The following is a 15,058-nucleotide window of genomic DNA, read 5'->3' as shown; positions in this document are numbered from 1 at the left end:
ATTTCAATTTCATTTCATTTTAATTTTTTGTCATGTCTGATTTCGGTATGTTTAAATCCGTTTTTCCTCCAAACATCCTCATGAACAATGAGCTCTTACGGCTCCTGCAGTCACTCTCCGTCGGCGCGTTTGCCTGATGCGCAGCGCCTCCCCAACTGGTCCCTCACTTTAACAAATTCCTGGACGTGAACGGGTCTGCTGAATGGCTTCTTGCTCGTACAGATGATACCCTGAATATTTTAGAAGTTGAATAGCTCCGCCACACTATATTTTTCTCCCTGCTGATAGACTATCAGTTTGGAAGAACACAATGGGACTGTGGTCATTTTTTAGTTTTTCCCTTTTGGCTTTTGTGTTGCTGTACCCCTTTCACCCAAAGTTTGTGGCTCAAGCGGAAATAAGTTCTCCTACAACAGACAACAGATTTTATCGCCTGGAGATAACACCGCTGGAGGCAAGCGTAACCCGAAAATCAACGGAGGATGAAGTCTCATTCAAAGTCGACAATAACGCTAAAGTTTTAAGCGATTTTGAGACGGAATCAGTCGTCGTTGGTGCTTTAAATCCGAACAATGGCAACCAAGAGGGGAATGAAATACAGGGTGGACTTGGACATGAGGCACATATCGGCATCATAACGGTACCAAACTACCCCAAAATACCTAGTAAACAATATGATGACATTTCCGAGGATAACCAGAGGCGACCTACAGCGATTAAAATGTTAGAGAGAACATTTCCTGACACCAGAAAGAGAGTCAAGCGGAGTGTGGGTTCAACATACACTGAAAATGTGGATAGGAGTATACATGGAGACGCGCAGCCAAGAGGAAGGTTTGTGGAGACTGTCCAAGGTGTTTCCAACTCCAGAGCCGAGTACCGGCGGACTGGGGAGGAAGTCAAAGGGTCTAACCCGAGGCAAAGTGAGCCGCATCTGGACACTTCTACTTTTGCTCTGTCTGGAGACTCGGCACACAACCAGGCGATGGTGCATTGGTCCGGACACAACAGCAGCGTGAGTTTCAGTTTTGCCAAAACACATTTCATCATATAATAAAGGTTGTCGACAACATAAAAATGGCCCACACACTGATTATATATGCAAATTACTATTTTAAGTCTAAAATGCATAATCTTAATATATTTAATATAACTACATGTATTGGCCACAATTTTACGCACACCTGTCTCGGCGCATAGGAGGGAATTTCGCTCCAGGAAATGAATTATACTAACAGTTCTGTCAGTCTAACACACCCTTGAATTGGACAATGCATTTTTCTATTTTTATATGAATCATTACATTTCCTGTTATTGTGTATAGAGAGGTCATAACTGTGTGCGCATTGCGCGCCTGTTTGTGTTGACGCCTGATGGACATGGTTGTGCTCATGCGGGATTCCCTCTCGCTTTTCAAACTAGAGTATAATCATTTATTTCAACAAACTGTGTGTCATCTGATCTTTAAATTAACATTGAACCCCACAGGTAAATTTATGGTGACACTGAGGTATGGGAAAGCGCAGGTATTTTGGCAGCAATCACAACACATTAATTATTTATGAAATAATCAAGTAATGTCTCTCAGGAAGGTGCATAGCTACAATTAAAAGAGACTGTGTCCAACCTGGCTCTTGATGTGACGCTGACGAGACACAGCCTGACCTTTTGGCAAATGAGCCATGCCTTTGTCAGTGACATTTGACTCACACCTAGTTGGTAGTTGTCTAATTGCCTGGACGAATACAGCATTGCAATATGTTGGTTCAAGAAATGGTACCAAGCTTCGCACTTCAGAGTAGATTGATGGGAATACGCAAACTTAAATGGATGATAAGACATTGCAGTAATCACCAAGATCACCCCACCACCACCATATACGCTTGCACACACGCACACACACACACACACACGCACACACATGCACACTATGGCTGCACACACACACCAGGGCTGCTGACACATGCGTGTGCCCTTTGTCACTGCACAACATTTTATCCTCAATGAAACAAAGCCATGGAGATTTTATCTTTGACTTTACACGTACAGCATGCAAACATATTTAAATCTGCAGCATTTATCAGGCACAGGGATCTCAAAACCAGAAACAGCCTAGTAAGAAAAGAGCCTATCTTCCTCTTTACTTCAGGTATGATCACATCAGTTTGCTGTGTAAAAGGGCGTGTAACAGCAACTTAATCTGGGACCACATCTTTGTGTCCCCGGAACAGTGAAAATAGTGATATATTATCTAAAAATGCAGATATATTTTTGCTGAATGTTTATATCATTCCAAGTGCATTTCTCATCTGTTACAGTTTATTCATTTTAATTAATGTCATAGGGTTAGAGGCATCCCAGTGTTGTTTTATTTTTATTTAATACAAACGTAAAATACATATACAGCACTTACACAAAACCACATAACATATAATTTACATCACAAAGACAAATATAAATATAAAAATTACAGCAGATATACCACACACATACATATGTATGTGTGTGTGTGTGTGTGTGTGTGTGTGTGTGTGTGTGTGTGTGTGTCAAGTACTATATGTAATTGTAGCACAACATCAAATCACTTCCACTGCAATTCAAATTAAATACTTCATTGTATAGCAGGGAGTAAATGCAAAAATTAAGATAATATTAAGATATGATATCAATGAAAAAGATAAATAGAACAGCTCTGTATTCCAGGGCATCCCAGCCTTTGGTCATGTTGATACACCACTGTAGACATTTCTCCAGTAATAAACCAGAAATGCACCTCATAAAATGTGATTTTTTGGGCATGCTTCAAATACATTGTTGGGTTGGGATTTCCTCACCAAAGATAGTATTTTGTACTGTAGGACACTGTTCACTGGATCATCCCTGATGGGCTTGTCACTGTGGCCAGTCAACATTTGAGATTTATACAGTCAGAACCCTTTCTGTGGTCCCAAAAGTACAGCTGAAACTGCAGAGATAAAATTGATAGCATTTTATGACTAGATGTTAGAGCTCAGGCTATATCAGATTTTTTATTAGATGTAAATGACTGATAATAAATCCAATCTAAAAGGGACATTTGAAGGAAAATTACTTCATTCGGTAGTTCTATCAAATATTCTCTTCAAGATTTTGCCTATGATCTGACCAAGATGTAATATTCCAAAGGGAGTGAAATGAGAGAGATGTGTAAGGTGATGGTGAAAGCACCAGGGAGGATCTCCCAAGTTCAGATTTGATCAAGAATTTCATTGTTTAAAGCATCACATCTGTTGAGAAATCAGCCTCCCAACTATTATTCGATTTCTGTGATTGTCTGAGACATCAAAACCTGGAGTCATAACTCTCTGGTCTGTGACTTTAAGAGAGCAAACATTGATTGGACTCGACCATGGGAATAAAACATACACTGCATGAATTCCCTTTTAAATTCATGTTTCTTAACTACATGTGGTATTGATTGACTGTGCATGTTTCTTGCTTCTTAAATCTGTCCTGAATGTGAATAGGGGTTGAAAATATAAAGATTCATGATTTATGATGATGTGTGCCACAAATATAGTCATTAAACTCATTAAAAAATGTTATCTACACTTTGCTTTGGATATCTGCTGTGATATGACTATGTGGGTAATCTTTTTAAACAGTACAGGCAGCACATCCCACACTCAAGGGATACAGAGCCCCCCTCCCATACCCCTGAAGGCAAAAGTCTTAGTGTGCAAGCCAGCTGACTGGTGATCAGGGAGTTATTGGCAGCCAAATGATTTGAGGCTCCTCATTGACCATTTTTGCAAGTGTGTTTTTCTCCTCAGAGAAAGCTGACCAAACTAGGACACTGTGTTGAAGCGGAAGACAACTAATGAATGTCCTCATTGACCTAACATCCCCTGAGCTTCTGCTGCTGAAATAATATTGTATTTTGGTGTAAATAATGTCCATACACCTTGAGAAAAGGGTCTAGCTTGAATCTGGCTCCGGGGGGCACCGATGGGACCAGCTGTTTTTTATGATCGTGGAGCAAAATCTTTTTTTTTTTTTATGTTACATTTCGTCTTGGAGGTGGCGAGAGTCAAATCAATCTGTCACCTCCGTCACATCGTCTTTTTTGCTGCAACTGGGAATCACAGAGACCTCCCGGGCTGCATTGCCAGCATACTTAATCAGAATGAGGTGGCTATTGTTGCACATAATCTCATTGGTATAAATAGACAATAAAAAAAGAGGAAATGGCACGGCCCTAGGGGACACCTGTGTTTAAAACCGGTTCATTAGATAGACAGCCATTCCATTTAACATGCCAGAACTGGTTGCATAGAAACTCCTTGATCCATAAAATCAAATGGAATGGGTTCCCAGTTCACAGAGGCATTTGACCAGAGTTTGTGGGTGTTCAGGATGATGAAAAGTGCATTAAAAGGCTGCCACTGTTGAGGTTTACAGGTACAACAGAGGGATTTGTCGTTGTATTTCTCCTGGTATTGTAGTTATAGTTTGATTTAATAAAAAAAAAGGCTGATATGTGACCTTGTAGAATCTTTTATTCATGCACTTTTCGTCATTCTCTGGTCCCCTGGTCTCTAGCTGAAGGGGTTTTTGATCCATGCATACAACATTTGATGAAAATCAAAAGTGGTCCACGTTTTAACATTTCAGTACAAATTGTTTCCCTCCTGTGGTACTTTGTATTAGAATATTTTGTAGCTCCTCATCAGCTGGAAATTTCTAGTATACACAAAACCCTTCCAGAGTCTTTGTGTATGTTAGCATTAAAACACTATCTGACACAACCTAGGCTCAGTTGGATATTTATGTTTCAGATGTCTTACTAAATATGGATGTTAAAGTAATAGCCAATGGGGGGAAAAAACAAATCAAGATAATTTCTTTTTCACCAGACATTTTCATCCTCCACCTGCTAATCCCTCAGGGTGTCAGCACCATACGTCTGTTCATTAATCCAGCCGGTCTCAAGCCTTTAGGGGTGCACTGTCCACTGATGTGATTGTGAGATGGTGATAGAAATTGCAGCAATCCTATGTGGTATGTAAGAGGTAGACTGCTGGTACTACAGCAAAAGCAATTGTTCGGGAGCCTGGATGGGCAATTTTTAAACCTTCGCTGAGAAAAAGGAAGCACTCTACATTGTTATTTTTGGGGGTTTTTTTGGCTTTGATTTTATTTTACGGCACACAGGATTCAAGCTTCACCCTCTCTGTTGTAATAATTCAGTGAAATCCCAGTTTTTACTCCTCAAATGACATGCATTTGTGTCTTTTTTTCATGAATCATTTGTGCTCAGGGACCATAATGCATCACATCAACATGGGCTCTCAGCACTTCCTCACCACTTAGACTGTAGTTTTGCCTCACAAAGTGCATTTTAAGTAGCAAATAAAGGTCTCCCTTTAGTTGTATGTTCAAGCACACTGTCATTGTTTGATATCTTTTTGCCTTCCTGTCTATCTCAGCCTCTCTCTTTTTAACACACACACATGAATATGCCCACTTTTATGTTTAAATTTTAATCAAAGTGACAAAGCGGGTGCAGTCTTATATTTGACAGGTTTGCATGTGATTAATTAGTTTAATAACTGTCGCAGTGTGGTAGACACATACTATAGCTGTGATTAGGTTATGAAAACAAATTTATGCATTTTCTGATTGGGAAAATAATACAATTCAAATTGAGAGATGACTTTATTCATTATCATGGAGATAAAGTGTGCTTCTGAATGAAAGAAGTTGTTATGTGTAAATGTCATGGCTGATTTTGTTGTCTTTAGTTTCATCACCTCTAAAATTAGGCAATCCAAGTGACCCTGGTTTGTTAACGTTATATGTTGAGACTCACTGGGCCTTGAAGCAACATAAATGATCATGTTTAAAGATGACTGGGACTGCTCAGGTGGCAGTTAAATAATGGTTTGACTCGGCAGTTTATAGTGACAGGAATGTATTAGATGTATTAGTTGCAGTGGAAATGGTTTTTCCTATCTAGTGAGATACAAAAGGTCTGACATAAAGCATAACACGCGTACACACACAGGGGGGATGGGTCCAATCAGTGGAGATGATGGAAAACTTCCAAACACAAAATGACACATTTAGAAAATAGAATACTCATTCAATGACTTTCCCGGAACAAATCCTTTAAAATGACTGGTTGCTCTGGCTTTGAAAAAAAATAAAAATAAAATAAAAATCAATTGAGCAAAAAAATATCAAATTTTGGCATTTATTTAGAAATTATTACAAAATATTCATCAAAATCTTTGAGGAGGTAAGACCTGACAGACACCACATATAATTTGCATGAGCTAATGATTATATTGGAGCAAATAGTAAGAATGCTATGAGAGAATTACTTTAACAAATAAACATTGGATTTAAAATAACATCAATGTGTATTCTTGCTTTACTACTGTTCCCATTTTATAGACTTTATAGATCTAAAGCTCTAGTAAGATATCATTCTTGCTTTCATGCTTTTCTATCTTATCATTTCTATATTTCTTTGCTGTATATTGTGGCTATTTTGCTCAGTGACTCAGTTTTCCACATATAGGTCATTTAAATTTCATCTTATTGGTATTGGTATCATATGTATTTGGTTGTGTGTGCTTCTGTCACTTCCAGTTTCCCAAACATGTCTCTTTCTGACCTGGAGATGCTCTGGAATAATTTTGGACCCACTGCAACCAAAAAAATAAAATTAAACTTTGTGTGACAAATAGGGATTTACTGGTCACTGAAATTGATAGGATTGGAAAGTGGTAGGTCACATATAATGTTATAATTAAGCACCCTTAAATTTAATTGAATTTAATGGCTCAAAATGTCACATACACAATTCAGGTTAAAGGGTATCTGCCTAGAAAATCACTGAATAGCATAACATTTTCAATGAACATGTATTAAAATAAGCCTTATATCGTAATCAAAAAGCCAATATTGAACTGACATGACATTATTAACCCAGTCTTGCAGAAATAAAATTCATAGTACTAATTTGCAACAGCAGTTTTGAAGGAAACTTAATGATACCTGGATTATGTTTTCTATTATCAAAATTAAGAAATGTTGTTAATTAACATATCTGGCAAGTCACAAAATGTTCACTTACTGTTTTCTTACATCTAATTGGCAACAATTTTGATAGTAACTTTATTGTGAAAGTCATTTTTCAGGCCTGTCAATTAAGTGAATTGGCTGCTTTTCCTTGTCTTACGATATACATGTCACAAATTCAATACATCTGTGTTTTTTTTTTTTTAGGACAAAACAGAACATTTTATGTTTAAATGTTCAATTGTATTCATTGATCGATTAATTGAGAATAATGTAAAAAAATAAATAAATAATACATACACATAATATATATATATTTTAAAGTTTAAATTAGAAAAAAAAATATATATATATATTATTTTATTTTATTGAAACTATTGTGCTTTGAATTCATAAAATTCAAATTCAAACTGGGAGGCAACATCCCTCATGATCATAAAGGTGTTAACTGCCACTAAGTCTCATATGTCTCTAATGTTAATACTAACTGGTTCACTTTTAAGAGAAGTTGCGACGTAGCTTTCATTTGTGAGAGCTGTCCAGCAGTCGGTAGTCAGAGTTAGCTTGTCTGCACTGCTAGCTTGACTTTTAGCTCATCCTTCTTCTCCTCAATGTATTTTCAAGGCATGTAGTTGCTCTCAATGGCATAACGTGCTCAGGCTTATGGTACAGAACTAGCTCTTTCAATTCCTTGCCCTCCAACACTCCTATTGGCAGCATATCAGACTCAATCATTCGGTACATCAACTGAGTGATGGCCCTTAGACCGCCGGGTGCGTTTTCTTAATGTGGTACTGCATAGTGCCAGTACTGACTCTGACATAATCACTATAAACACACTTTAAGACACTTCCTAACAACCCATAATGCAGTATGTATGTAGGAGTCAAGTATGCACTGGTATTTTATTAATTCAAAAAGAATATGTGATGTTATGAACACGTAATTATTCAGCCATTAGCAGAGAGTATGTAAATTGATTGCATAGATTCTATTGCATGTATGTAGGGTTTTATCACACTGCTATGATTTTTTAACTTATTAATGGTTCGAAAAATCGAAAAAAGTCTCAACTTATATGAACTGAAATTACATTTGGTTTTATCAGTTATCAGTCACTCTATGTCAAGCCTGAACCCACTTCCCTGTCACTCAATGTCATGATACCTGGAAAGGAAAAGGAGCCAATTCACTAAACTGTATCCATAACCGTCTAGATCGTACAAAAAGTAGTAAAAGTAGTAAAACATTTTTTACCTGCCACATAAATATTAATGGGCCCAGTTTGGATTAAAATTATCCACTGTGGCAACACTTTGACCACCTCTGTATGACTTCAGTTTGTTACAAGAACATCATACTTATTGTTCCCTGGAAAAAAACGAAGCTAAATCTTGCCACCAAACATAATCCTAAAAGTTTATATTTTTCCTTTAAAACATAACTGCCTAAAGCAATATGTAGCCTATTATTAACGTGTAATTTCTAGGAGTCAGGGTTGATATTTTACACTTCCGGATACTTAGAGTAGTTCATCAAAACCGATGTTAACTAAATTTGTAAGAGTAGCCAATTTCCTCCCCACATTATGAAAAATGCAAATAAGTGGAGCACATTTAACTCATGATCTGATTCTCACAGAACATTTGGCTGCAAGGGGGTCATTTAAGGTGGAGGACTTTCCTCTTCCAAAATCTCAATTTGGACTCACTACCGCCTTTGGCTCCGGCTCACAGCCCCTCGGGCAGAAGCCGAGCCATTAGGAGCCAAAACTGTGAAGGAATAGAAGTGAAGTGGAATAAATGTCTGAATGGTGTCATATTGCTTAAAGTTATCCAAAATGCTAACTACTTTTAAAACTTATCAAAAAAAACCCAAAAACAAAACATGTTAATTTTCCCAAGATTTTATAGTATAAAAATGTCATCCTGGTAAATTTCCAATGTCTGCTGTAGACAATGTCTTAGTGAATAACAGAATTACACACTGGCATTACACCTGGAACAAGAATGAATAAATGCAGTCATGCTACTATATCTTCAACCTCTGAACGCTAAATATGAGCAAATGAGAGAGCCACAGAACAAGAAACCTTTATGGGTAGAATACTAATGCTTAATTTTTGGCTCTCACACTGCTTACAATGCATAAAATTAATTTTAAATTGCATGGGATGTGACTAAAACTTTGTCAAATGTGTCGAAACATTTAAATGACTTCTGAAATTTCCATCAAATGTGTCCTTGTATGCTGCTACACTTGTTTTTCACCTTTTGTGCAAACCACATGTGCTGAGACATCAAGACACAGAAGAAAAAATATATGGACTGAGCTGTGTGCATGTTTCAATACACAGTCCATTAAACATATTCTCCGACTATTGGCCCCAAGCTTTCTTTAAAGAAATGAAGTAGACCAATCACGATGTTTTATCCCACTAATGGTAAACAACATAGTTTATTGTACTTTGTTGCTAGCAGCAGAGAGACATTCTATACCCAACAAAATCTCTTCACAATAGAGCTGTATCTGAAGTGAAACCCTATTACATTCGGCCCATTTCATTAATTTCCCCCCATTATGGACTGAATTGATTGCTGAAGCCTCTCAAGCTCAAAAGCATCGGGGCTATATGACCAAAGCTCAGGAGTCGCAAGGATAAGCAAACATACAGACAGCAGACTAATGCAAAAGGGACATTTCACTGGGGTTTACTTGATGAAAGCTGGATCCCTAGAGTATGTTTTCACCTGCAAAAGAACAAACAATCAATTTGTTCCACAGATAAGATGAGGACAGAGTAAGGCCTCTCTTCGACCGCGCCATTTCTCTTGAAAGACATTTGTCTTTCCTGCTAAGTGCTCTACTTTAGAGATGTCCTCACAGAGCCACAATCGGGATGTTGTGTTTTTATCCCTCCGCCCACTTGCAGTGCATCTTGATTTTACCCTCACTTCTTTCAAGCCTTAAAGAAACGTATGCAAATTTGCAACCAATACTGTGTTTCTTTTCTCTGCAGGTGTTTGCACCAGATAATTTCTAATTGATGCACAAATATATTTATCTATAATCTTACAGGGGGAAAAAAGAAGTTGCAAAATACGGCTACAATCTGCAGATACAGATTTCTCTCTACATCTATACTGGTAGTCTATATTTTTAATGCGTTTTTCGTAAGTTTTTCAGAAAGGACTCAAAACAATCTTGTTTCCTGTGCTTGGCAGGTATTTTCTTTCCCTTATAGCACAATAAATGAAAATTAAAAGGTGCGGTGCTACAACAAGCCTGAAATGTTCTGAAATGTGAGTAGAAGATCTAGGACATTAATTAGCTGGTTGACTTAAAAAAAAACAGTGTTTGTCAAATTACTGAAACGACTCTGTCTTGCCCTTGGCATCTGTCTTTCCTCATTTAATGAAGTTGAGATTGTAATGAGCTTAACAACAAATGAAACAGGTTTTATTTTTATGTCCTCAGGATTGCATCTGCATGAGCAGGCCACTGAAATGCAGAGTAGTGATGTGAACAATGGATTCCCAGCTTGCTTTTCTCATATTCCTTTTCCAGCTTTTGGTGTTCTTAATTTTTCACCCTGTTTCCTCTTACAAAGCACTTCTGCTTTTTATTCAACAGCCGAGAGTGAGTTTTTACACTATGAAATAATGAAAAGGTATGTAAAAGCTGGGCATCACCCTCACCTGGCCCTCTTGAGACTTCTTTTGCTCTCAAAAATTATATTTTTATGGTTTAGAGTAGAGTCTGTCTCGCTGCCAGTGCTCCTAAATGTTTTTATTCTGTAGAAAATGTAGGATATTTAGGGTCATCGGTTGTTTTGTCCATTTTTTATAGAGCTGCAACAATTACACATGAAATATGTTGTGCCATCAGCAAGATGGGGGTGCATACCAGCAGTCAGGCATGTGCTGCTGGAGCGCACACAAGCAACCTCACCATATTTGTCAATCTCACCTTTCTACTAAAATCCAGTTTGTGTTTCAAACATCTACACAAAAGCAAGACATTACAATGGTAGATCACTTGTAATATTGCTCAAAGAATGTTTAAGTTATGTGTTTACACTATTCTTGCTGTTCTCATCCTATTGCAAATCAACCCAATAACCGAGATCAGTATTGTACCATTCTCAATACATGAAGCCAACATGCAACCTACACCGCTCTTCTAAATACTAGCCTAGCTACTCTGACAGTCAGGACAAGTGGACAAAGAGAACAAATTGACCATATTGAGAGATTCTCTACCTGATGGCAACCCTGCTGTTGGCCAGTGATACCCAGGGCCTCACTGAACTTGAACTTGAACTGAACAATTTACAGTGGTTGGCAATCATAAATGTTGCATTACTGCCATCTGCTGAAATGTAACAAATTCATTGTGAAAACTATTTACAGTGTCCATCCAAAATGATCCCATTCACAACATTTTCCATTCTAAAACCTAGATCCAGTTTCTTGAGTTGATGAAAATCCTTCCTGCAGAGTGAACTTTATCTTCTTCAGATATGTCTATAACGTTCAAGTCTTTCTTGGCAGCGTCCAGCACCATCTTGATTCTTTCCAACTTCCCCTGTATTTCGGCAGCACAGTTAATGACCATGGCAATGAATGACCATGGCAATGAATGCAAAAAATCTTCCTCACATTGTGATTTATCTTGCAGTTCAGGCACTTTGCTTGCACTTTCTCTACTTTACACATCTCTACATTGCAATTGTCCTTCCCACAGTTCCCACATGTTCTAATCCTCTATGTATTGCAGCAACATGTCCATATTCCTGGCAACAAAATTATCTGAGAGGAGCTCTCTCATATCGCCTCACTCTGTAACACACATAATCAGGGTACACTCTTTCCTGCAATTCGCCTTCAAAACTCAAACACACAGAATTACAGTCCTCCTTCTTCCCCTCTCTGAATCTAGTCATTCTAACAGACCTGCATCACCCCAAAATGACTCAGGCTCTACTGACAGTGGCATGGCACTTACTGTACCACTCCCTTCATCTTTGCTTCTAATCCAAGTGGGAAGCAATTCACACTGCAACCATCTTCAAATGCATGAATCTTAAGGGCTCTATCTATGTGGTGCTTTGAGACACAATCTATAATAACTACCCCACTTCTAGTTAACCTGATCGATCACACTACTACTCCAAGTTTTTCCCCTTACAATATTTCTGACCATTTGTGGATCCTTGAAAATCCTGTCATTTTTTCTCATGGCTGATCCCAACAAGCCAAACCTCCTCTTTTTAGATTTGACTGGAATCACTTGAGTAACTTAAACTATTCAAACCCGGCATTTTTAAATACCGGCAACCGCGTTACAGTCAATCGTTTCTCTTCTCTTGCTTTGTGTGTGACAGAAAGCCACATACAGCAGCAATACACCACTGCCTCAATGTCCTCCATTGTCCAGTCACGGCAGTTTCGCGGAACCGTGCTATGACGACCCCACCCGCGTTAAGTAGGTACTTTTTTGTAATGGAAAAGGTCGTTCCTGGAACTGTACTGAGTGGAGACGAGCCGAGTGGTGCCAGAACTGTATAGTGGAAAAGCGCCATTAGCTTCCTCCAGGACCAAAAGCATGCCTTCTAACTACAGTCCTTTTAAAAGTCAGCACACCTTACTCCTCCAACCCTGTTGGCATCTGCAGGCAAATTAAACAGTCAGGTATCATGCTGCGGAAGACCCCTGGAATCACAAGGAAGCGACTGGTGGGTGGAGGGCCTTCTCTGATCAATCCCCTAGGGAGTGCTCTTTGGGCTGTGCTATCTTCTTCTTTGGGTGAATTGAGCTCCCACTCTGTTCCAATTGTGGCAAGTAAGACTGCAAGTAAGGCTTGTCTTTGGGCAGCATGTGTAGGACATTTGTGTCCATGGATAGCCAGAAGTGGTGAGTACCAACTTTTGACCATGCAACCTTTACTGTAGAATACTAAGTTTAACTTGACCATCTAGTTGTATAATAGCACACAAAAAAACACAAAAGTACTCCTAAAATGTACACTTACAGTAGGCTCACTGTACACATACATCTTGTATACACACAGCACGGGCAAATAAAAGAACATCTGTGATCAAGGCTTATCGGATTACGTTTAATCATTCACTTGAAGGATTCAAAACCCACTTTTATTCTGTTTATTAAATCTGACAAGGTCACAAAAAATGACCTCCAGATAGCTGACATAGGAATGTGGCATATTTTGGTTAAAATCAGCTTATAAAAGCTTTTTAAGAAAATCTTTTAATTATTGTCGACACATTTCTGTGAGTTGTCAGACATTTAGATTTTCTGGTGAGAATCAGAGGAGGTAAATAGACAAGGTTATTCCAAAGAGTTGGCTCTCTGTATGGATGTGTTTACTCTACAGTACAATAGCTTATGTGTATTCATGAGAATGTAAATGTGTCTCATTTTAGTGGTGAACTTTTCAGAGGACAGTAAAGGTAAATAAAATAGAAATATGTGTCAATCCTTTCTGAGAAAGAGCTGTTAGCCGTGTTCTTACCAAGAACCTTACATCATTCACTGTTAGCAGCTTGGGGTCCCTTGGAAATTAATTTAGATCCTTCACTTGTCCCCTCCGGTGAGGTTCAGAAACAGTGGCAGCTCTACATGAAAGTGGCTGCATTTCTTACATTTCTAAAGATTGTTCCTTACTTCCCATGATGTGTTACTCCTGAGCAGAAAAGAAACAATATTCCTGAGGTGTGTTGTTCAGAGTAAAGGTCGTTTTTTCTCCCTGTCTACCCAATTAGACAGAAATAATATTGAAAGGGTGCTGTCTTGATGATGCTTTACTGGGGGTGGTAAAAGCAACAGGTTCCATTTTAATGAAAGTGTGTTGATTTGCATCAACACTCTCATTTTATTAACAGCAATATTGCAGTACAGGCTTAGACAATCTTCTGCCTACCAAAGTGGTGCTAAGATGCCTCTCATGTCCCAGTGAAGTACTTTTAAAATTTCTGCATTTCTCTTTAAATAACAGATTGAGAAGGAATTCTGAAGATTTGACTTTGCCCAACAGTCCGTGTCTGTGAATGTACAGTACATGTATAGGCTCCATGCTTGAATGCTTGTGGAAGTGGAGTGTGTAGGTCTCAGCATGCATGAGGCATTTGCATAGAGCTGATAAAGTATATCACAATGACATTATGGCTGTAACACATCAGTTTCCATGGAGGCTGTCTATTAAACCATCTGAAAGAGTCAAAATCTTTGCATGGTCCAACAGCACCTGACTATGACATGCCTGAAATGTTTTTGTTTTTAATCTTCTCTATGCGTGGGTTCCTCATAAAATCACTGGATGCAAAAGAGGAAAAAAAGGAGAAAAAAAAACAGCTAGAGAGAGCACCTGGAGAGCCTGATGAGCGAGACAGAGACAGGAAGACAGAGGATGAAAAGATGAAAAAAAGAGCAAAAGCAAAGAAGGAATGAAAAAAAGGAAGCAAAGAAGAGAAAGAGGGCGACAAGAATAGAATGCTAGGATGACTAAACCCAACTCCTCAGAGTGTGAGAGCCAATCTGAAAAATGATTGGTTGACTTTCCCGGGGCAAACTCTCGTTGCTCGCATCAATAAAACATAAACATGAATATATCCACCGCTTTCGGCCTTCCAAGGTCCTTACTTAATTTCATGTATGCAAGTGAGCGATGATATGCATGGAAAATTGTATTTACCTAGAAGGCTCAAAATAATTCTGGAAGCCATTTTGTGTTTGTTTGTGCCCTGTATTTACATAAATGCAAGGCTGCACCATAAACTCTTAGAATTGTGCGTTAGTGCAGCTTCATTTGTGGGGTTCTTGTGGTGCGAGTCATGCATTCTCCCCACCGGTCTCAGCATTTGCATGTATAGTAGTTCCTCCCTATTGACTTGAGCCACAGATGCACAACCTATCAATAATGTTGAAGACGTGGGAACACATAGTCTCCAGTGATGTACTCTTGATGTATC

The 15,058-nt window shown here is 38.5% G+C and overlaps 1 protein-coding gene across 1 annotated transcript in view; it reads left to right on the top strand.

Annotated features, from left to right (window-relative positions):
- The first annotated feature begins 235 nt into the window (after positions 1-235).
- The window catches only part of sorcs3b (sortilin related VPS10 domain containing receptor 3b), a 42,906-nt gene continuing 28,083 nt past the window's right edge, over positions 236-15,058 (top strand). The window contains exon 1 of the mRNA XM_053332479.1: positions 236-1,015. Coding sequence (XP_053188454.1) covers positions 311-1,015 — 705 coding nt within the window. The 5' untranslated portion in view covers positions 236-310. The remainder of the gene's footprint in view (positions 1,016-15,058) is intronic.

This window comes from Scomber japonicus, chromosome 14, assembly GCF_027409825.1.
Source record: "Scomber japonicus isolate fScoJap1 chromosome 14, fScoJap1.pri, whole genome shotgun sequence".
In the NCBI taxonomy this organism is placed as follows: Eukaryota; Metazoa; Chordata; class Actinopteri; order Scombriformes; family Scombridae; genus Scomber; species Scomber japonicus.
The sequence above is the reverse complement of the archived record's forward strand: the minus strand, read 5'-3'. Positions and strand labels throughout refer to the sequence as shown.